General features: G+C 37.5%; 1 protein-coding gene across 9 annotated transcripts in view; it reads left to right on the plus strand.

The window, feature by feature from the left end:
• The window catches only part of CadN (neural cadherin), a 115,710-nt gene that overhangs the window by 76,385 nt on the left and 14,549 nt on the right, over positions 1-24,776 (plus strand). For 5 of the 9 annotated variants that reach the window (XM_070211759.1, XM_070211760.1, XM_070211762.1 and 2 more), the window contains exons 12-15: positions 19,773-19,916; positions 20,048-20,163; positions 21,158-21,322; positions 23,736-23,873. In XM_070211759.1, the coding sequence (XP_070067860.1) occupies positions 19,773-19,916; positions 20,048-20,163; positions 21,158-21,322; positions 23,736-23,873 (563 nt within the window). Of the gene's footprint in view, positions 1-19,772; positions 19,917-20,047; positions 20,164-21,157; positions 21,323-22,436; positions 22,599-23,735; positions 23,874-24,776 lie in introns of all 9 variants that reach the window. The other 4 variants (XM_070211764.1, XM_070211766.1, XM_070211763.1 and 1 more) reach the window with 1 other exon arrangement.

The following is a 24,776-nucleotide window of genomic DNA, read 5'->3' on the forward strand; positions in this document are numbered from 1 at the left end:
AAATTGAATTAAATCGGTTACTTGAAATTGGGCTAATTTTGGGGAGGAAATATAACACGATTAAAGATTTGTAAATCAATAAGAGGTGGAGTCACAAGTTAAGGGTTAAGTAATCTTACAAGAACAAGAAAATAAAATAGAATATTTAGGAAAATGTGAAAGACTAATATTATAAATTCTACTTTCTTTTTTACTTTCCAAAAATGTCATGCATGTCAAGGACTTTTTTCAGCTGACTATCAAGAAAGCTAAGCTAGAACTTCACTTTCTTCTTTCAACTTGACAAGATTTCTGCATAAAGGGCAACAAACATTCATCCAATGAATGAACTTTGGCCATCCAAATAGTTTCACGCTCAGTTTCATTAGGAGTTTTCCCAAACACACAAAACTTGTGTCATCAAAAAATCCCGCTTTTACTTGGCAGTTGATTACCAATTTTGCGGTGTGCATTTAATAAGCAGCGTCGCTTCTTTTTATGATTTTATCATGCATATAAACATTTCACAGCTCGAGTGTTTATGGCAAACTTCTCGGGCTCATCTAAACTTGCCGATTTCATCATCAATATCATCATCAGCAGGAGCAGAAGCATCAAAAATTCCAGGATGCGAGGCAGCCACAGGGTCCTGTGCCTTTGATGGCTGCATTTAAGTGTCCGCCCTTGGTTATAAAACTTTAAAATATGTGCGTATAAAAAGCAAAGCAGATTCTTTGCATCTTACAATGTACGGAAATGCGCGATTTTGGCAACAGCTGAAGCTCAATTTCCGAAATATTCTGGCCAGCGTAATGAGCTGAAGCCAACTCGAATATTTCCTACTTAGTTGGTACCAATAAAGTTCTAGCCAAGAGCGAGACAAAGTTTCCACGTGGATTTAAGTGTCTAAAGTATGGCCCGAGATTAGCATGTTGTGAAGCAGAAGTGGGGGCAATTCAAATTAGCAGATGGTCAAAGAAAATTAATAAAAACGGATTTACTTGGAAACTATAGTAAGAAAGAGAGAGTTATAATTAGTTTTTTAAGTCTCTTAAATTATTTTATCGACTGACTAATGCTTACATTGGAAAGAACTAAATTAAAAGTATTTACTTATTATTTACTTTTATTACAAATTTTAAACACCTTGCAGATTCTGTGCCCTAGAATATCTCTACACAGTTATGTTGAATATCAGTTTAAGCTATATTTTTGGATTCACTATAAAACCAACTCTTTCGTTCAGCTGAACTTATACAAGCTTTTGCCTTTACGTTTAAGTGTAAGCTTATTGAAAAGCTTTCAGGACTTATATTTAAATCCCTTTTTGCTATTTTCAAGAGCTTTCACTTTCCTCATTTATAGCAACCAGTGTGCATTTTAGAGCAATTTTTATAAACTTTATACTAACATTTTATCTTATACGTTTATAAAAAGGGTACGTTTTCGAAGTACTTAAAAAAGCTTCGGACTTGTATTCTTATACTCCTTTTGTATAAATTAAAATGTATAAGGAATTTCAGGAAAAACATCTTATACTTTTATAACTTTATACTAACTTTTTATCTTATACGTTTATTAAAAGGATACCTTGTCGAAGTACTTGAAAAAGCTTCCTCTCCTTTTGTATAATTGAAAGTGTATAAGGACTTTCGGGAAAAATATCTTATATTTCGAAGAACAAATTCCTTTTCGATTTTGTCTTTAAAACTATTAAAGCTATTCAAACTGAATAAAGTTTCCACATAAATTTCCCAGTATGTGTATTATGGAACCTGCCTGATTTATCAATATGTATAACAGTTGTTCCATTTTATCTTCATTTATTTTTTTACTCAATTTCCTAGTAGTCTCCACCCCGTCGCCTTTTGTTATTCAAGCCATTTTAATTACTTAGTCACCTTGTTTTTTTACAATTCGCTGTGACGCAAAAAAAAGCTGAGCGATTGCACGGTACAAGTCTTCTACTCATTTCTAGACTCATAGCTGTTGAATCTTTAATAACCTGGGCTTAAATTATCCCACCTCAGATGTCGTGGCTGGGGACTCATTAGAGTGAATTATGAACAGTTTAAACAATCATTAAGGCAACAAAACAACTTGTTGTTACTCGACTTGCAAAGTAAGTGGATTAACTCACAGACGGAATTGAAGTTTTGATGTTAATGAGGTAACGAGGAGCAAGGTCAAGTTTCAAAGGAACTTGTGATATTATGTGACTGCCAGGTGCTATTAGCCGTTACTGTTTGCCAAACAAATCGCTTAAGACCCTGATGGCAGACGAACAACAAGTACACACACATTTGTCAGTCAATTTTCAATTGGCATTTGAGCCTTTGAGCCGGCACGTAAATTTATTTGCCTTTGCTGGGCAATCAGAATGGAAATCAGTATTCGGAGTGAAATCTGAATGCGAAATCACAATCGAATGTGTGCGATTTGAGAGAAAAAACATATGCACCTGCACAATGAAAAATCGCTGGATTTTCACAGCTGTGTGGGGAAAAGCCCCTTCGATAATGCAGTCAATTGAGTTTTCATTTCAGTGAAAATGGATCAGCATTGCACACGGTGACTGCTGTCGATTTATTAGCTTCCAAATCGCAAATCGAGTTTCAAAAGTCCATGTACAGGCCAGGTGTTTTGTGATATATTTTTACATAATTTTGGGTAATTTGTACGCATATTTGGCTAATATTAAATGAAGCCCCACTAATTTATCATTCGATTGAAGCCGCAATCAAATGCAAGTTATTGGAGCGTACATTTTTAAATGGGTGACTATAAAATGTTGTAATTAAATATTAAATTATGATTTAACGGCAAACTCAAACTATGCATAATGCAAATGCTGTGCCCGGTTCAATCATGCGCCTGTCAATCTGAATTTAAAGCCTCGAGGGTGAATTTGTGCCCCTATTTCAATTGCGAAGGGGGTGCAAAACTCAACCTCTGAGTTTTGAAGATTCGGAAATGGCCGGTTATTAATTACATTTTATACATTTTGTGCGATTTATTATTATGCGCATTATGAAATTGTTTGATTTATGTTTTTGTGGGGTAAGGTCCCATTGAATAACTTATTGTTGAACTCTTTCCTTTGACAATAAATCAAGGGTTTTCTTGGTTTGTTGTTTTATTTGCTGTCTGGGCAGCTGTCAGGCATTCCCACAGGACATTTGAGTATGTGGAAGTATTATGACATTCCTTTTCAAACAGGATAAATTGCTTTCGGCGGAAAGAATTCGAGCGTGAGACATTCCCTCCAGGGAGGTGCAATACTTTTAAAGCTGTTTCAGTTAGCAAGAAAAACTACATACTTTATGTGGAGAAGAAAGTTTATTTTCGTTGCGAGAACAAACAGATGCTGCACACCTTTGGAAAACTTTTCTTAATTTTCAATTAAGAAACGCAAACAATAATTTAGATGCCAAATGAAAAAGTGTCGCTAAGATTTCTCCCTGTACTTTCTCAGTTTTCTGTCTGCTGTCTACGCAATTAATTTGCTGCAAAAGGGCGGACAGAAATCAGCTGAAAGCATGCAAGAAGTAACGCGGACAAAAAGCAATTGCAAGACAATCTCTCCGCTATTTTCTTCTGCCTTTTTTTGGTGCCTTCCCTCAGCTGAATACGCATAAATTCGCATCCGGCGACAAGATGGCGCAATGTGCAATGAGTTTTGGGCTGCAATACCTCGTTCACTTAAAGCGCAGAAATTGTCAACGTTGCACTTTGTCAGACAGAGATAGAACGAGTACACTAAGAGAAAAATGTTTTAAATTGGTAATAACAAAAAACCAGGAACCACAATTTTCTTCTCTAAAGACTAATAGTGCAAATGTATAAGCAATATCTTATAAAAAATAAAAAAAACACGCAGGGATTATTTCTGGTAAATATACGCATATCGTTTTTCCCATGCAATACTGGTATTGATATTAAATAATTTCATTTTACCGAATCCTCTCTTTTGGAAATTCTCTGTCTTCAAATGCCACATATCAAGTCAAAATTGCCAATAGCCATTTTATTTAATTTTTTCCTGTGCACCTACTGCCGTCTCAGTCAGTGTTTGGCAACATGGCGTATGCGGCACTTCCGCTAAGCAAAAAAAGCGGAACGGAAATGTGCAAATGAGTGCGCCTTGAATATCTTAAGCAGGCCACGGATACTCCAAGGCCCCTTTCCCATTTCCTCTCCACTGTCATCCCAATTATTGTTTTGTTTTTGCCCGAAAAGATGACAAGCTGGGCGAGAAAAAATTACGATTTAGCCTCCTCTGTTGCCATTTTTTGTATTATTTCGCTTAATTGGAAAACTATATGCAGACAGTGAGATGTAGCAGCAAAATGCTGAGCATGGCAGCCAAAAATAGGGCAGCAAAAGTGGCATGCAAATGCAACCGACCGGTTAACAGAGATAGAAAGACAAAGAGAGTAAGAGATATGGTTGCTTAAATAGTTGGGATGGAAAATTGAAAGTGATAGTGCTATCAATTTGTTTCATTTGATTTCATCCACTCTAAGCATAAGTTAAAGTAAATATCTATAGAATGCGGATATTAAAATAATTGGATTTAAATCTGAACCAGCAACAAAAACAACTTCCGTTGCAGCCATATTCAATTGGTTTTATTTGCCAGCAGCAAACAACCTTTAACCCTTGGCCACACATTAAAGGGTCAATTACTATCGCAGTGGACAACATAACATTTTTTGTACGGTCGGGTCTCTTTGTCAAATGTGGCAGCCGTAATTAGATTTCATTTTCGGAAGTGAAAAACAATACGCTTTGGCAAAACTGCAACTGAAACAATGGCTTAAATATACAAGGTTATGCAATCAGGCTTACCGGCTTAAAGGGTCACTCTTTTCTACAGCCTAATTCGAGAATTTTCGATTGATTGGGCTACAAAACATAGACTTTAAACCAGTCATATTTGGCTTTTCAGGATTTTTAAATTTCCCATAGCATTCTATTGTCAAGTCAAGCCACATACACAAACCAGCATCCAGATTGTGGCTTCGAAAATCTTGTTTGAGGGACATGGGGAAAGGTCCAACTTTGACCGCAGAAAACGCGTTTCCATTTCCGACTTCTGTGATGAATGACAGCAACGAGTGTGCATCATCCATCAGGGCGTGGTGGTGGGAATTCTAGCTTTTCCTCATGTGCGTGCTTGGAAGGTTGGGAAAATTGAAAAATTCATTACAATTAGTCGACGCCACTGGATTGTCCAGACCAAAATGGATTTCCATCGTCTCTTTTTCATACTCCCCATACTCTTTTGCCTGCCATTTTGTGCGATAATTTGACAATTATCACCCTCTGAAAAGTTTATTTTTTTTATGAGACAGACACAAAAGGTGATGTCAAGTGCAGGCGAGGTCAACGAGGGTTTTATGATAAAGGTGGCAAGACATATATTGGATTTGGGTTTTTTATATCAATCCATCCGTACCCTGTTTTTCGGAAATACGAAGTATGATAGTGATGCAACTTGGGTTGCACAATTTACAAAAAAAAAATATCATAATAAACATTTCTTTTAAGAAACATCCCAAACTATAATCAACAAATTTCTAACCAGTTCTCTAATTCCTCCGCCATAAATTAAAAGACCTTTTTTGAAGGGTATCTCGCATTTCACCTCCTTATTACTCCTATAATTCCTTTCTGCAATCTCTACGAAACTTTATTAGCTCGACCAGCTGTCACACGGCGACCTTTATCACACTAAAACAGGCGCACAAAAATACAAGAGAAATAGGCAAAAAATCTCGTTATCCCGCCGGTGTGAGAAACACTTGCCGGCAACCAAAAAATCAGGCGCACCTTCAACCTATACATTTTCCCACACAGACCGACCCTCTCGCTTCCTCTAATTGATCAAAGAAACTGGTCCGAAAACGGAGAAAAGAAAACTTCTCGAAACTTGCCTCAACAATTTTCACGCCAACTTAAAGCCGCTTAGAAGTGACCTGAGAACTGAGAGCCGAGAAACGAACACAGAAGTTCAGAGGGAATCTTTCTGGTTGAGTGGACTTCAGGGCTTGTACTCCCTCGCCTGGACTACCTCCAGATATTCTTTCATTTCAATCTGCTTTTTTTGGCCAACTTTCCCGCTCAACGCTCATTAAGATGCATTGCAATCTGTGTGTGCAATATGCTTTTACCTGGCGATGATGATAATAAACGGCAAAGTTTTTCCACAACTTGAGTTGATTATTATGCGCCGACAAACTTGGAATTGTTAATGCGTGTTAAAGATTTTGCATTAATTATCTGAGTGCGGCGGCGTCGTCGGTGTTGGTGGGAAAAACTTTAATTAAGTCATTATGCAATTGTGAATTGCGCATACGCCGCGTGTGTCGAGGACGACTGTTGACTAAGAATCGTTGCGTATATGCAAACTAATTAAAACGTGCAAAAGTTGACTTTTCAACAGTTTCGCTTGGTGAAAAGTAATTTATTTCCGAGGCTCTGACAACTGCAATTAAAAACTAAATAAATGGTTTAAAATTCAACTAGATACGGCTTCTGCAAACATTCGATAACTTCAATTTAAGTGTAGCCAGATTGTTTTCACTTTTTTTGGAAAAATAATAAAACTTCTATCGCACATGCAAAAATATAAATATAACACTAAAGCGAAAGCAAAATAACAAACCAATAAAATCACTAACAAAACAAATAGAAAAGTCATAAACGCTGATACAAGCAACCAAAATTCCAATTGCAAGGAAAAGGAAAAACAAAACTTTGGCTACAAATGCCATAAAATTACAGAAACTGAAAAACTTGTGTAGCTGCACAATTTTATGGCCTCAACCTTTATCTCCATACCAAAGTCTGCTCTCTTCCGAGGCCTTTGACTCCCGAAGAGGTTGATTTCTCCCTGGCAAAAAGTTTGACTTCGAGCTGATGATTTAATTGAGAGTGCAGGTGAAGGAAGAAGTCCTTAAAGTGTTTCGCAAAAGCTAAGCAAAAATGTTCGCTGTTGTTATCCCTGTTTTTTCACCCCCCCCCTTCGCCTGTTTGTAGCTCGTATTGTCAACGTTCAGACAATTGAGCTCAAGTGTTGCCACTTGGATTGGAGTCCCCTTAGCACTGGCCTCATAACAAGTATAAATGTCCTGAAGAAGGTCCTGCTGCGACCACAGGAAAGAAGAGAACAAGGGAAGCCAGGAAACTTTCGTTGTGAGGCAAGACAATAAAAAAGCTGGGCCAAAAGTTTTCCCAGATAAGCCCAAGCACGTGTCTTTGAAGCCTGTGTAACGCATCTTCGTGTGAGTTTGCAGTTCAGCGGGCTTGATTTGGTATTTAAATATGTTATCCAACATAAGATTATTTACTATTATTTTTAGAATTGATTATCCTTAAATCTACACTAAATCTTTAAATTTTCTTTCCCTTTTTCGACTTATTATTGATTAACTTGGATGGGACTTCCCTGACTTTAATTCGTTTTCCTTTTGTCTAAGCGCAAACACAAGCTCCATTTGCCAAGCAGCATTGCTTACTTTTCTCTATTATTACCACTATAATGGTCCGACTGCTTATTGTCCTTGGCTTCCTGGCTGTCACAATGCCAAGAGTGCAATTGTTGGTAGCAGCATCATCTTCGTTTTATCGCACACCCACGGACACGTCCTCGACTCTCGTTTAGCTTTTGACCTCCTTGCGGCCTTTGTCCTGCTCCCCAAGTGTTATTTCTATTTCCACTGTCTTTTTTTTGAGGCTGTGTGTGTGTGGCCCACAATTGAGTCGCATAATTCATAAAAGTTTATAATCAAAATAGCTGGAGAGCTAATTGAGTTTGCTGCGTACGAAAATTGGGCTTGTTTTACTTGAGCCAATTTGGTGTGGGGCAGGGGCAGAGTGGAGAATTATTATCAGTAGTTGGCCAGCTGATTTAAAAACCTGACCAACTGGCGGCAAATTAGCAAAAAGCTTTTGCCAAGGACAAGGAAAGGAAAGGATTGGGCTTGAAAGGACCTGGCAGGCACATTCACGTGTATATTTTATTGAACCGACTGTGATTTTACCAGCACATTGAGCAGTAAATTTTCTAGGCGTTCACTGATTGCTACACGAACAGTCGAACAGTCAGACGAAGGCAGGACATTGAGGTCAGCTTCAGCAAACACGCACCCAGAGCCAAATCAAGTCGAGCTGACTTGGCCCGAACTACTCGTTCTGGCCACAATATCCACCTTCCTTCCGTACGATTCTTTTCTCTGCATTTCGTCCTTGTGCACTATCAGCACAACTGGGCGGCGGTGGGGAAAAAATACATGACCTGTTTGGACTGGACTGGGATAATGAAATAAGCCACAACAGAAACGGCTCCTCGAACATATTGAGTGGAAGCTGCACAAACAAATGAACTAAATGTGAACACGTAAGGTAAATAGCGCCTGCCAAAGATTGGAGCCCAGGCATAAAAGGAATAAAAGAAGGATGGGCCCCGGGTTTGATTCAGGCTTTAACCTGCTAACCTACACTCTGCGAAAGGCAAAAGTTCTCTGGCGAAATCTCCGGAGATTTATCCGTTGCCAAGGATTTCCTTAAAGTGGAAGAAAAGCATTTTTTATTGGCCTGAAAATCTTTGTAAAATTTACGACGCACCGAGCTAACCATTATTATTTTCGCCCCTTTCAACTGGAATTCTTAAAGCAAAGTGCAATTAATCAGTGGGACGTGCCACGCCCACATTCATGTTCAGCACGCGCACAAAATGTTGATAAAAATGTGCATTGCCACTTGCAACGTGTTGCGAGATTGTTGACTCGCTTTTATTTATATAATTTTTTGTTTCCAGTTGTTTTTTCACAATTTTTTGTTGGCCACATTCCAACAGTGTAGCAACTATTTTGACATTTTTTTTGTTCGTTCTCTGGGTATTTGTTAAATGCTCAGAGTTTTTTGTGCAAATTGTTTGAACAAACTGTCACCAAATGACAACGCGGCTGCTGATGATGATGATGGCGGCATGAGAGAATGGCACTCGTTGTTGTAAGAGTGTCGGGATTGGTCACTTTTGAAGGGCCAGGAAATGCGTCCAGCACTTTTGACATTTTTGTGAAGTAATTAAGTAAGATGAGGGGTCGCAGAAAATATGTTATTCTCACTTAAATTAAAATTTCTAGTGGTAAAAATTATTTATTAAATTAATCAATAACAAAAAAAAGGGAAAAATTAGTCTGAAAATATGTAAAAATGTAATAATTGATTATTCAAACCCTTTTGCAAATTTAAAAAATGTTAAAATGTTTAAATCTTTAAATTGACTGGAATAAATTGGTTGTTGACATCCCATTTAAATGCTTTATTGTATTTCCAGTCATTTTTCCAAGACTGTTTTCCATGACAAACCACACCTTTGTAAAGTTTTCCCATTAATATACCCTTTTCCTTTCATAAATTGTCTGTAGAATATCTCCAATAACTTGTTTGCCTCTTTAAGTTTTTAGAATCTTAAATATGCAAAAAAAAACAGACCTTATATATGTATCGTAAGGTTTTTAGAGCAGCTGACTTGCGCAACTGAAAACTGCAGCGAAGCATGGCAAGGGGCAGATAAGCTGCATCTTATGCAAATGTAATTAAAATGCAACAGAGAGCGCTGTTTTACAATATTTTATGCTATTTCGCTGGCTCTTTTTTTGTGCCATTTTTGGTGTTGCTTAGGATGAAGCTGGCTTAGCGACACAGTACAGTCGTCTGTCTCTTTCGCCCCGCACACTCCCTATCTCTTTCTGGCCATTCCGGGTAAATGAGAACGAGCGTTGTTTTCTATTTATTTTCAAAGAGATAATTAAAACAAATAAAAGTTAATGAAATACTGTTGAGAGCGGGAAATTATCCTTTGGCGCACCTTAAATTTAATCACCCAATTTCTGGAAAATATAGACGTTAAGTAAAACGCAATCCCGAAGTCTGCACTAATTGGTTCACATAACAAACAGACATGGCATAGTAAAAAAGGCAGCTGAAAGGTGGGTAAGGTGAATCAAGAATCATTCTAACAAAGCCGGAGCTGCCCCTCTCCCCCACATTTAATCTGATTACAAAGCACTTTTTTGCCAACCTTACTTATCCTTGCAGCGGGATTTCCTGGTTTTCTGCTTTTCATTGTCACTTTTGTCACCTTTGTTGTGATTGTTGCCAACGTCAAATTCAGATTATGCAACTAAGGGCTCTTGCTTGGCTCTTGATTTATTTAACATGACGAGTTGAAATGGAATTGGGACAAAAACCGGTACCCGATGAATAAAACAAGTGTGTCCATTAATAAATACATTGCCGTGGTGCGGAAAAATTTAATTTGCAACACAAAAGCCTATAATTTAACATCACAAAGAGTGTCCAATGTCAAGTGCAGACTTCCTGATGTCAAACAAAGCTAAATAAATGGTAAATGTAAACAACAAAATATAATTAAAAAATGTTTTTCATTTAAATATCATTTTATAAACACTAGAGCCCAACAATACACTGAAGCTTAAGAGCCAACAAAGACTAAATTTAAGCATTTGCCTTGAAACTCGAATCGGTAAAATCATCAGATTATATGAAGTAAACAGATACTTTAATTGGTTTATGTCAGTAATTAGGTAAATACAAACTTCCTTTGAGTGACTCTCAAAACAAGCCTGGGGAAATGTAAGCAGATATGCAATTAGAAAATAATTGGGGAGTCTTGACTTCCTTTTAAGAGTTCTAGTTATTTAAGCGATAACACCGCTTTCCAATCTACTTCGATTTTGTACTAAACCAAGTTCCTCTTCCTACGTTTCATTGCAGGTAAACAAATCGCCCATCCTATTCTCTATAAAAACCGCACTCAGGTAAGGTTGGTACTTCGCTTAACCGCATCGAGCTGAAACTTTAATTACTTTGACGCCAAAGTTCGGTGCAGTTAACTTTATGTGCAATCCCCTTCAACTTTAAGCTGCTTATAAAGAAAACAACGAACGCCAAGGGAAGTGAAGGAAAGCCGGAAACTTGCATGTGTTGCTGGGGTCAATAAAACACAATGGAAACAAACCCTCCGATGGTTGGAAGAAAAACAGAATTCCTAAAAATATGCATGACTGTTGTTAGCCACACTCGCACACAAAGAGCAAATAGATTTGTGTTCTAAATAAAAGGAAAACGAAACACACACAATAAGGACCAAGTACTGAAAACATTGCGCATACGCCAGGTGGTGCAACGTCCATTGCTGACACTTTAATTTTTTACAAAAAACCAAATGGTCAACGGGAAATCTAAACATGGTTCCGCATACATATCTTATATTTCCATTTCCGCGACCAAAAAGTGCCAATGAAATATCTACATAAACCCCAAAACAGCCAGCGAGATCAAATATGAAAAACAAATATTTCGAAGCCAACTAACTAACATTTGAACTCGATGGCCCATTGTTTCAGTTACACAAATAATTTCATTGCACATATTTGAAACGAAATAGAAAAGGGAATAGGGATAGGAATACAAAAATACTATATCTATAAATCCGTGTGCCCCAGATAAGCTAGATATGCTTCCGTTGCAAAAGAATTTTCGTTTGCCATTGGAATTGTTTGCCATATTCATACGAAATGAATATTCTTCTATTTAAACTGATTGCATATTTGCACCGGGATATGAATGTGAAAATGTGGATTCTGTTGGATACGAATAATAGAAGAAGGTGTTTTTTTGAAATTTTTTAATTTTATTGAGTAAGCTTGCTGGGTGTCAAAGAATGCTTTTAAGTTGTAACCAGAATTTCTTTAAAGATAAATTTTAGTTAAAATTCGTTGGGGGTCAAATTTGTATATCCCCACGTAAACCCAACTCTTTATTACAATTTTATGTTTAGGTGGCGACCCAACATAAACCAGAAATAGTAGACGCAACAAACATTGTGTAATATGACACCGACCACAAGGGGCATAAACAATATTTATAGTTGGATGATGTAGATAGAGGCGAAAGCCTTCGTCGCACCAACAATGAATTTGCGACCATAAAAGCCAAAACATTGTTCACCCACCAGCACCAGCTGCTAGTTGAAAGTAACAGTGCCACACAGACAGGACCAAAGTCTGGAGACGTTTTTATGAACACTCCGAACACATCCTGCATCCTACACAGGATATCCTGCATGTACGTATTCCAATGTGTCCCTCCATGTTTCCCCATCGATGGCTTCTCCCCTGCCATATTTCATCTCCATTTGAAGCACATTTCAATGGTTTTTATGGCAAGAACATCAATCAAATGGAAAATATTATTGACAAAACATGCGCACGACATTGTTGATGCGATTTCGCAGAAAAAGTAAAGCAAATATAAGCGTGCACTCGAAATAAATAGCGTTAAAGTATTGAAAAAAAATTAGTGGTGAATAGAATTTTAAAATAATTATTTTTAATCTGAAAATATATAGCGTTTTCCTGAAAAATGTATGATAATGCAAACATGTAAGTAGTAATATATTTTTTATAAATTTATTACTGAAAAATAATGCGTAATATGAAAAAGATAACTTTATTATTAATTAATATATTTTTTGTTACCTTATTTCAGTAAGACATTTTAAAATTAATACTAGTAATTTTTTCGTGTGTATGCATTCAGTAAAAGCGCGCGGCACACTCTGGCCACATAAATACAGTAAAAACATCTAAAGTAAAATAAGCAATTTGCGGACGTGCCGCCGCAAAACTAGGCAACAATTTAAATTGTATCGCAGCGGAATAGTTTGATAAATTGCTGCAAAAAATTGATTGATGCGTACTTCGTCCTTCCTACCGCCTTTCCGAGGACGTCAGGGAAAATGGTCGATGCTAAGGCGTTGGCCGTGTCACTCCAGAGACAAGTGTCGATAAGTCACGCGTGACTTCGGTCTCGCTTCCCTGGAATGGCATAAATCAATGTAATTAATTTGAGTTTATCAAACGCTGAAAGTTCTCCCCGGCCAGCCACTCAGGGCCTAATGGCCATTCGAGCAGGATAATTATCTCCATTTGTGTATCTAATACAATGTCGGCTGAAGCCACTGATGTTATTGGTGTCTGTCATTACCGACAGACATTCGCCATTCAGTCTCGAGAGAAAAGCTGAAGAGCAGTAACAGTCGCCCTTCAAAAGCGCCAGGCCAGTAATTTTTATTAATAGGATTCTAATTTGCTGGCCACTTTTCTCCATTTACCCCCACTCGAATCGAGTTCATTGTCTGGTCCTTGGCCAGCTTTAAAGAACTTAACTTGGCTGAGAACTTAAACGGGGTTATTTCGCCAGTCCTTGTCCACCTGTCGCTTTTGGCTGGAATACTTGATGAAAACTCTGGAATATTCTTGGACAGTTGCGCTGAAAGTTTCGCTTGAGAGATACAATTTAATGCTTCACTGCGATGCGGTGGAAAACTCATTTACCTCGGAAAGAGACTTCTGAATGCGAGGCACGCATTTGGGCCAACTAGTGGTAGTGGTAGGATAGTGTAGCCAATCAATGAGCATATGCTGTGATAGAGAGAACGGGCCAAAATGCCCGACATGTTTACACCGTTCGATTGGCAAGCTGTGGATGCTATTAAAAGTTTTACCAAAGTTGCGCACATAATTTAAACTATGACACGAGGGCCGCAACTTTCCGCCGCTGTCCTTTCAGCATGATTAGTCGTCTCCTGGCCCAAAAGGCAGAAGGCTGAAGGCAGCAGGTGTCCTGGCAAGTTTCCGGTGATATAGCACTTTGTCCACTTGACGTAGTTTGGCGACACTTTGGAGCTGCTTTTCCTTTACACTAAAGAAAATTTTGTTAAAGCTAGAAACTAGTACTAGATTTTTATTAAAAATCTCTAGGAGCAGCTTCCATAAAAAAGAGCTAAAACTAAATTTACTTATTTGGCCAGGTAAGCTCAACTTTTATATCAACTCTCCAAAAATTTCATGAAATTCCTTGATGTAGAACTAAATAATCACTATGGACGGCCGTCCATGTAGTGACGAAGCGCACCAGGAGAGTGTGCGAAGGCGACTACTATTATATAGCCGCAAAATTGAAAATCTACTGTGATAGTCCGATCGTAATGAGTAATACACCAATCGAAAGGTATTGCAAAAACTTAAAGGATTGCATACCAAGACTTTAAGAAAATCAATTGGCTTGGGAGAGAGAGCGGTGAAAGTGAAAAAGTGAAAATTTCGAAATTTGGAGCTGTTGGGGCCGGTGGGGATAAATGCCCCCTCGCAATGTTGCAGTTGTATTCCTTTTTAAAATACCCGTCGAATGAGGGGTCATTTGTCAAAATCCGACGCTCCGTTCAAAAGTTATAGCCAAAATAAGATTTTCTTCTTCTTCCCAAAATGAAAATTTAATTCTGTTTGTCAGTTTGTCCAAAACATGTTTCTTAAGTTTTGAAAATTTAATATGACGTTCATCACATCGATATAAAAAACTTTTGTTCTACCACTTTTGGAAAAACTCGCTAGTTTAGCGGGAAAACAGCTATAAATAGCTAAAATTCGGAAAACCGTAACTTCTATACTACTAAAGCTACAGACTTGTGCTGCATCTTGTTTGAAAGGTATTTTTAAATGCTATAAACGCCTTCTATATGCAATTTGTGTAAATGTAATAATTAACGCTGCAATAGAAAATGCCTGTGAAGGGAAAAAGGCTGGAATAGTCTGCTAGGGCGGGCCGAATGAGAAAATATTAGAAAGTCTATTTAATGACGAGTGTAATAATTTTTCGTCACAAATGTTGATATCAGAACTTTTGTATGTTGAAGGTGCGATCGTCACTAGTTTTTTACCTCGTTAAGAGGTGTTTTTATTTGATTTTATTTAAACTTAAAACCAATGAGAATATAATTTTTAAATTCGATTGGCAAAGTTATGATCAAACTTGTTCACAATTTCCGAGGTATTGGGTAATCCATTTTTCTTCCCGATTCGTATTCTTATTAGCATCCGTATTAGGTTTAAAGAAAAGTAAATAAATTTCAGAATAAACCTTTTCCCGACCTTTACTTTTCGCTAAGTGTAGTCAGCATCCCCTTGATTTTCCTTAAACTCCATTGACAGCCAGCGAAGTTTTCTGGCAGTCAATTTGCGATGTCGAAACTGAGAACGAATCCCGCTCGAGTGGCGACAACTGGCAATTGTGTGGGGGTTGTGATTCGGTACCCCCACTGGCTAACCCCTTTTGTGGCCATTCATTATGCAAAAGCTGCTACTGTTGTCCGCATAAATTCGAACGAGACCGAGACCAGCATAAACAAGTCAAGTGCAAGAACAGGGTCACTAGTTTTTGGTCAGAGCAGAATTATGGCCATTTGGTAATTGTACAATCGTATGCAGCAGGAACAACGGCAATGACAACTGTTTCGGGGGCTGCAACATGATTCTGGGACTCTAGTCCCCTCCTTTCGGGCCAACTGTCATCAGCAAGGGGGAGAAATGTTTCTTATTCTCACTTTCTTTGCTGCTGGCCACAAAAACCGCAACAAGCCCCCAGGAAAACTCGTTTGCTCTTTGTCGCCAGCATCGTTGGGAGCCCCAAAACGATATTAAGGTCGGTTCTTGCCATTCTGTATTCACTTGCGTGTTTCGATTTCTTTAAGAAAATTTGAAGGGGATTTTTTCGTGACGATTTATCATCCACCTGGGTCCTATATATACATATTTTTTTCTTTATCAATTAATGTCCTGCCAAATTTTGGGTTCATAAATTTGCTGTTAGTACGTGACAACAATTTTTTGTCGACTTTCGGGGGTAGATGGAGTCCCCTGTCAATTGATTTTAATGGCTTTTCGTGGCTGTGCCTGGCATTTAAGCTAATTAAAAAGCGTCCGTTGATATCTTTTCGGGAGCATAAATTAGTCGATAATTGGGAAAAGTGTGAACACACAAAATTCAGTGATGGGTAAAGGAAAAACCTCAATAGCCACAAACAGGACAATCATATACACATGACACAGACAGGCGTACAAAATATCCGAGTGAACCGCAGAAACATTGTTGCAGGCCTCGCTTGTGGTATATGTATGTATAGATGATACATATATTTTTTTAAATCCAAGGACGAAGGACGAACAGCAGGGAACAGCTGCCAGTCAGCGAGACAGACAGGAAAACTGACATGCAGCCAGACCACAATCATAAAAAAATCAGCAGCGGCCAAGCGACAAAATGCATTTGAACAAGTTTTTACGAGCTGGGGCTTAAGAATTGCAATAAAATATTTTTGCAACAATTTAGATGCCACAGTTTCCCCTTGGCGGCATTAGCTTTGGACATGCAGTTGGCTTGTCTTTATGGCCTGGCCACATTAAGCGCCATTAATGACCGAACCATCCCCACAAGCGGATGGTCAGAGATTTCCTTTTATATCGTACATTGTGTTGCCAGTGCAACAACGGCGGACATAAAATGAAATGGCTTAAGGGAAACTGCATCTTGGCCAATTAGCTTTTACCTCAAGGAAGCAAAGGAAGTGCGGCCCCTTAAAATATAGTTATTGGGGATATCCCAATACTTATATATTGAAAACTTCAAAAAAAGATCCAGCTTGGCTCAATTAATAGACAAATAGTTTATTATTATTTTATAAATATTTTTAAAAATTACCTAAACTGTTTCCCTGTATGATAACTTAAAGCCTGATGATAAAAGTCCCATTATAATAGCATTTCTTCCGACTCCTGTTATTGTTTATTTTCGTTCTGCTATTTAATATCGTTAAAATTCATTCAAGTGCGAAACTTGTCGATAAACTTTGCCGCACCGCAGAATAGCAAACGCGAAAAATGGTATGGGATGGGAGAAAAAACTGTTAAGAAAGCTGTGGAAAAATATGGCGTCTTTGATTTTGACATTGTGCCACATCACGTAGTGCATATACATATATAAATATGTTTGGATGGCGGAACGCCTGAACAAGCGAAAATAGCGCATAAATTTATGACACTCGAATTGGAGGGGGGCGTGGCATGTGGCATTTGTGCAGCTAAGCGTGGCAGCTTTTCGGGGGCAAAAAAAACGAAAAAGAAAAAGAACCATATATATCGAACACTATTTATTTGGCAGAACAGAAAGCGAATGTGACACATTTTCCATGAGTTAAATATGTGATAAAGTTGACTTTGATTTCGCCACTCGACTGCAGTTAACCCAAATTGCTTCAATGTCAGCTTTTATGGCCGCACAAAAGACCCTACCCGGCCCGACTCGAGAACTCGAGATCCTAGAGGAACAGGCACCCTCTGCAAAACTTAAAGGATTCCCCAGCAGCTGTCCAAACATAGAGCACACAATTCACCATCAAATTCGCTGAATGTCAGCGGGCAAATGTGTGTGTCAGAAAGCTCAAAAGCTCAATGAGATATCTTCTATTTGATTTCGAGTTAGTTTATGGGAGTGCGGTCGGGTTGAAGAATGCAATAAAATTGGCGTTAGATAAATAGATAAAGTATTTCAAGGGCCGGGCTTCGCCTCGTAAGCCGATAAAGGCGATGGGATAAAAGCTTTCCAAATTGGGTTAACTTTTGACTTGGTTGGCCCCGCTCCGGGTGTTTTCTTTCTTTTATTTCACCCTATAAATTATATTTTCGCTTATATCGCGCTTTAAATTCCACACATCCCGGTAATGTGCTTAATAAAAACTCATAAAATTTCATTTATCCGAGCCAGAAGAACTCAAAGAAGTGGCTGGCATGCGGAAAAATCTGCGTCAAAAATATATGTATGAGGCAACATGAAATTTTTATAAGTTAAACATCAGCATTCAATATATATCGCATACACTGCGTACACTCGCTCTCATCTGCATACAGGTAAATTGAATTTTGACGTAATAAAGTCAAGGAACAAATTTCTGTGAGGATTTAATGAAAAACTCTGGCTTCCATATATACATTCATATATTGGAGGTCACCATATAAAATACCGTTCAACGAATCAAAGCGACCTACTGAACATAATTGCGAGGTGAGGAATAACAGTGGTCCCCACATTAAAATGACACTTATTAATTATAAATAAATGCCCCAATTAAGAACAATGCGTATCGCAGTAAAAGACTTAAGTTCGGATTTTGCAATTACTTAATTTGATTTCCGTTGCAAAGAGATGTCATTATTTTTAATGATATATCACGGGTAATTAGCAGGGCTAGGCGAATGAAAATGTTCCCCTCAGAACTTACAAAAAAATTCATCTGGCAAATGCAAGGCCTTTGAGTGAAGCATTAATATTAATAAGTATGCTGGAAATGATTTGCGTTTAATGCCGGTCTAGCAGCAGGATTTTGCCAAGTTTTAATTAAAATGTCGTCACATAGAAACCTAGCCACAGTCGGGTTGGCAATTAGCAATGTTTTGCAATAAATTTAATTCAAAATCGGTCCCAAACATTTGCTAATTTAAGAGCCATGGTGGGAGGCCCTGCATCGGTTTAGGAACTTATCACACATACGCCATGTGCGCCCCGGTTGCAATGGGAGTTGTCAACCTGCCGCACCAAATGTGCATAATTCTTGCACACAGATAATGCCCAGTCAAGGCAGCTAAATTATAAACCGAAACACAAACAACGCAGGCATAAGAGAAAGTTGTCCTCTGTTGTCCTTCTTGGGATTGCTAAGTAAATTGATAAACAGAAATACTTGTGTCGAGAACGTTGCTAACGTACAGCGAGAAAATATTGGTTAATTGTTTTATGGGAATTTATTTTATAAAATATATATACAGTGATATAATAATACTTAATTATCAAACTGGATTATTATTTGCTATTTTGCTTTAAAAATGTAAAGATCAAAATAGTCTATTTTATTATCAAAATTATATAATGGCCAATACATTTTTCCCTGTACATTTCTCAAGTTCTAAATGGGCTGTTAAGCGGCAAAAGTTTTGTCGCATCTGTTGGCTTAGATCTGTGTACGGTCCTCAGGTTTTCGCTTGGTCCGATGGTCTTTGCATTTATTTAATTAAAACGCACTGGCTTTGTCGTCCGTTGTTATTGGTGCAATTATAAATGATATATGTAATTTACTAGCTGCCTGACATCTCTGCTCACTGATATGTCTCATTGTCAGTGGCTTTGTTTGTCCGTTCCTTTTCTCCACTCCCAAACATTGTACTTCCCTCGGAGTTTTCCTTGTTATATTTGCCCTGCTGGCATATTAAATCATCTGTGTACTTGGACTCAACTCAGGCAGAATGAGAGGACTTTGTGGGGCAATTTGAAATTCATTTCGGTGAGTTCGAAGCAATTTCGGCAACCACAATAGGTGTTGTTTAACATTACCAACGGTAATAATAGTTAATTATGCGACTGAATACTCGACACAAGAGGTTTAAATGGGCTGAAAATAAAATTTCGCTCGAATTCATTTGCAATCGTATTACCGCTTGCTCTCAAGTCTGTGATCAAATGGAAAATCCATGAATATCAAATAAATTACATCATCGCACATGCAAATAAAAATCAAATGGAAAACCAAAATATCCCGGGCTGTTTAATATGCAAAGCGCGTTTGAAACTCCCACACATAAAAAGAGAGGAAAATGGGGAAAAGTCTTAAATAAAAGGCAAACAAAATGTTTGTCGCCTCAATAAGAGGCGTCAAATTGTTGCTCTGTCTGGCAGAAAAAGTTTTCCTTATTATGTCTAGTACGTGATAATTGCGAAGTACCAACAGTCTTTGAGTCTTTGAGTGTCAAATTGAAAACGAGAAATTTAACCGAGCGAAATGGTTGTTTTTCTGCCTTTTTTCCCATCGACAGTCACCAAGTTCATACGCATTGGCATCGCCGATAAAAACGATAATCCGCCCTATTTCGACAAATCGCTGTACGAGGCCGAAGTGGACGAGAACGAGGACATTCAGCACACAGTACTCACTGTAACGGCCAAGGATCACGACGAATGTAAGTAGAGGGTGTCCTCTGTGCCCAAAAATATGCCCAAAAATTCCGCAATTATTATCTTACACACACATTTTTCTTTTTCTCCTTTTTCCATCTTTTTCCTGAATTTTTTCTGTGGCTTTCCCTCACAGCCTCACGTATCCGCTATGAAATTACAAGCGGCAACATCGGCGGCGCTTTTGCGGTTAAAAATATGACGGGTGCCATTTATGTAGCTGGCGCTTTAGATTACGAAACTCGACGCCGGGTAAGTAAAAAACCGAAAACCCAAAACCCAAAAAAAGGAAATAACAAGAACCGCGTACACAAAAAATGAAAAATGCAAAGTGAAAACCCGTAGAGGAGTCCTCTGTAATCGACAAACGTTCTTTCGCAGCGCAGATATATTTATGACATAAGCGTTGCGAGCTTAGTCAACTGTGAGATTTGTTTATGTCATTGGAAAGCTAAGAATACATAAGGGACAACAGCGATTACAATAAAACATAACAAAAAATATATAGAAATTTTCTTAAAGCTACTAGAAAAATGTTTACTAAGGTTTAGGGCAAGAAATATAAAGCTTTAAGAGTCGATTGGAGCCCGAATCCCGAGAAATACCACAGAAAAAATTCATTTCACTGCCCAGCCAGGCATTAAGGCCCTCTTCTTCTTGGCCAACTATAAAATTCATTAAGAAACTCGCTCTTCCTTTGAATTTCAATTTACACGCTTCGCATACCGCGAGGCTGCTTAAATATTTAAAAGTTCAAACAAGTTTTGTTACACGAACTGTGGTCAAAAAGTCAAATACCAAAGGCAAGAAAAGGGATGGCCAACCATTAATTGAATTGCAATTCGAACAATTGGCCAAAGTGCAGAGTCAGTCAGTCATTTAATTTTCGTGACTTTTATTGAAATGCGGCGAGGGAAACTTTGCCCAGGAAATATGCAAATATTTCCATTTATTAAGCCAAACAATTAAAATTGCAATAAAAATTTGATAATAAATATGAAAATGAATAATTTGTAAATTCTTTAAAAATGTAAACTTTCAATGGGCATGAAGAAAAATACAAATTTATTTTCTCTGGTCAAGAGAAATAAATTAATAATGAAATAGATATTCCTATGTGGAAGCTGCGGTGGCCATTAAATTTGTAAAATGTATTAATTTCCATTCATATTATGGTAAAACGAGTTTTTTTATAAAGATACCATCGATGCATTTATAAGATAAATTTCTCTCTCTGTGCGTTCAGTACGAACTTCGTTTGGCCGCTTCCGATAATTTGAAGGAGAACTACACCACCGTGATTATCCATGTCAAGGATGTTAATGATAATCCCCCAGTTTTTGAGCGTCCCACTTATCGAACCCAGATTACCGAAGAGGATGATCGAAATTTGCCCAAACGCGTCTTGCAGGTCAATGAATGAAACAAAATCAAAAACTTAGTTCACAACTTTTGTTTTGTTTTTCCAGTAGAGTTTTCATTCTGCTAGATTTTATTGCATGTGTTGAGTTTTTGTTTTAAAGTTTTTCCCCGCTCCAAAAACTGCCTGTATCACATTTTATTGCACAATATACACAATCATAGAATGTTAGAGTGAAATGTTTTTAGAACTATTTATATAAGGTTACATTCCGCTGAAATGTACGATTTGGAATCTATTTTTCATGGCCAATATTTATTTCAATCAAGGGAAAGGAGTTTTAACTTTTTTCTTTATTCACTCAATAAATTGTTGACATATTAAAGGTATTTACTGCTTTCCAATATTAATGGACTTTACAATCCCCATTTTTTGTGGTTTTGTTTCGAATATACTTACATTGAAAAAAACCAAACCAATGCATTTTTTTAAGTATAGGAGAAAGCAACATAAATATTTGAAGCCATTTGCATGATGTTACATCCCCCGCTTTTTCGTTTGATTTAAGGCTAGTGAAAAAAAATGACGAAAAGTAATTGAACAATTAAAAAATGCTGTCCATTCTAGAGTGGACAAATGTTGTAAAATGTGGGCATGAAAAAAATATGAAATTTATTTACAGAGAACACACACATGAAGCATTTAATTTGCGGTTGGCAGAAAAATGTATGGTAATATTATTGATTTATCATTAAGCAGGCAACGATAAAAAAAATATTTAAAAAGTAAAGATGACTTGAAAATATGTCGATTATCATACTTACTTTGAAATTACTATGCAGTTTGTAATGCATAATTGAATAAGTCGATTAAATTATTGCATTTTAATGAGTCAACAACTGTGCGGTTAAATATGGAAAATGCAAATTAGCTGTCAAGTCAAGAGTGGAAAAACATTCACAAGATATTCGCTGGATGCATCTTCATCGTGTGTAAATTATCAAGCGAGCTTTCATTTAATTTTTATCAATAGTTTTATGTTCTTTTCGTAATTTATGTGCATTTAAAATTTATTGTTTAATTTCGTTGTTTTTACTTTTTTGTTCTCTCCCCCACCTCAACAATTTTCCGTTGGCCATATATTTTATTTAATGTTTGCATAAAGTACGAACTGAAATTGGTTGCGTCGGACAGTTTGAATGAAAATCAAACAACAATCGTCATAAATGTGCGCGACGTCAACGATCTGCCGCCGCAATTCCCGCATACATCCTATGAGCGGACTCTCGACGAGGGAATGACCGACACGCCCTTTACCATTATGCAGGTCGCTATATTATTTACCATATCAGAGTCCTGTACATAAAATCATACTGAATACAAAATAAAGCATATAGCATAAGGCAAACAAACAAAGCAGCTCCACCATGTAACAATTAATTTAACCCAACAAGCGAGCCACACAAAATCTCATTCAGTCTCATTTCCCATGTAAACTTTGTGTAAACCAGCCATAACAATACGTAAACATTATGAATAATCGCCGTGTGCAAGGTGTAATGTTCGAATTTATTAAAAATCATTCAGCGGTAATTGTGTAAATTGAAAAGAAAATTCCACTGGGCATTACGTACGGTGTACTATTAAAAGTCTATAACTTTGCGCTGAGGTTCAGCAAGCCTAACAATTAGTGGGGTGACTTTAACGAGATATCGATTTTGTTGAAAAAATCCCTGCGGTCTTCAATTGCATGCGTAAATATTGTGCAGCAATATTCACATTTTATTTATCGTACATATTTTCCATTAGCCATTTTCTGTTTGCTACCAAAAGCTGCTAATTAAATTCAATACGCTCTTTAAGTATTAATGCCACACATTTGCACGATTAAGCTTGACCCGCTCAGATTTTCTGTTGTGGTTTCACCACGTTTCACTTGTGGCCAACTGGTGCCCAACTAATTTAATTAAAATGTACAAAGTTGGCGCTTAAGGCCAGCAAAGGGAATTAAAATCAATCAGTCAGCACTTTAACTTTGTTTATATTTACATTTTACTAACCGAAAGCAAATAATATTTTATTTACCATTTGTGTTCGCTCACTTCTAATAAAAATATTTTTTCACTGGCCAAACTTAATACCTGACAGCATTTGGCAAACAAATCATAATCCATACAAAAACGACTAAAAAAGTCGAAATGGTAATTAAAGTAAATAAATGCAATTGCAAAGTGTTATAGGGAAAGTGAAAAAATATTATCTGCTCTTACAAAATACATTTAATCTCACCGATGCATGAAATAGTTTTGTTATTGAAGTAGTTTTTGCACGGCATGTTTGTATTATTTCTTTACTACTTAACTCATTCTTTTTTTTCGTTTATTTTATTTATGGTGATTTTTTCTGCCTTTTCTCGATCGTTAATAATAAATATCTGTATTTATTTGCCGCGCGGAATGAACAGGTTACGGCCACAGATGGCGACAAGGATCGTCCCCAGAACATCGTGTACTTCCTCACGGGCCAAGGCATTGATCCGGATAATCCAGCCAATAGCAAATTCGACATCAACCGCACCACCGGCGAAATATTCGTTTTAAAGGTAAGTCATCAGCGAGAACAATACCGCAATGCTTGGCTCGTAATTTAAGCATTAACAAATTGCCAATGGCCGGTGCGCAAAAATGCTCGCACACATAAATAAATAAATATAAATAAAATGCGGCATTTAAAAATCCATGCCAGCCAAGGCCGCAGCTGGTCGGGAGCTGAAAATAATGGTGAAATTTCGAAATATGCTGTCGCTGATTAAGCTTCATCAATGTGCTTTTAAACCCTCTTCGAATCAATCGCAATCCCCACAAAATGCAAACGTGCGAATCTGTTTACGTGCTCATTATTTAACATTTAAGTTGCCGTTGATGGACATAGGTAGGGGTTCTCATTGCGGCTGTTAAATAAAATGCTTAAATGGATTCGTTGAGGCAGAGAAAGTGACTGATGACCCTCAAGGTCTCGCTGATTTGAAAAGAAAATATTTCATTCGGAAGGAAAACGGACAGAACATTTAAAACAATCAAACAATTTTGATCTGCTCTTTAAAGTGTCCACTAAAAGCCTGAATCGAAAAGTAAATTAAAACTAATTGCAAAATCACAATTGAAAATCCCTCGCCACACGCGAGTTGGAAAATTTCACTTAACTCTAGTGTAGTCCCAAAAACGCCAAAGCCAAATTAAATGAAATTCCCATGCGTCCAGCTGAAATAAAAATAAAACGAATAACATTTTTGCCGCACAATTCGGCCATTTTAGTCCATAGACTATCTCTCTCTACGTGAATATAATTTTAGAAAAGTGGCGGGAGGAGAACTTGATAAGGGATAACAAACAGCTGTACCGCATTTTTCCAGGGGGTGAGGGGTTGGAAAGCACGGTATGTGACCCACTCACAACTAATCCCTTAAATTGAATATGTCATAACAATGTTGGCAAATTTGTCATGC

The sequence above is a fragment of the Drosophila takahashii genome, chromosome 2L (assembly GCF_030179915.1).
Source record: "Drosophila takahashii strain IR98-3 E-12201 chromosome 2L, DtakHiC1v2, whole genome shotgun sequence".
Lineage (NCBI taxonomy): Eukaryota > Metazoa > Arthropoda > Insecta > Diptera > Drosophilidae > Drosophila > Drosophila takahashii.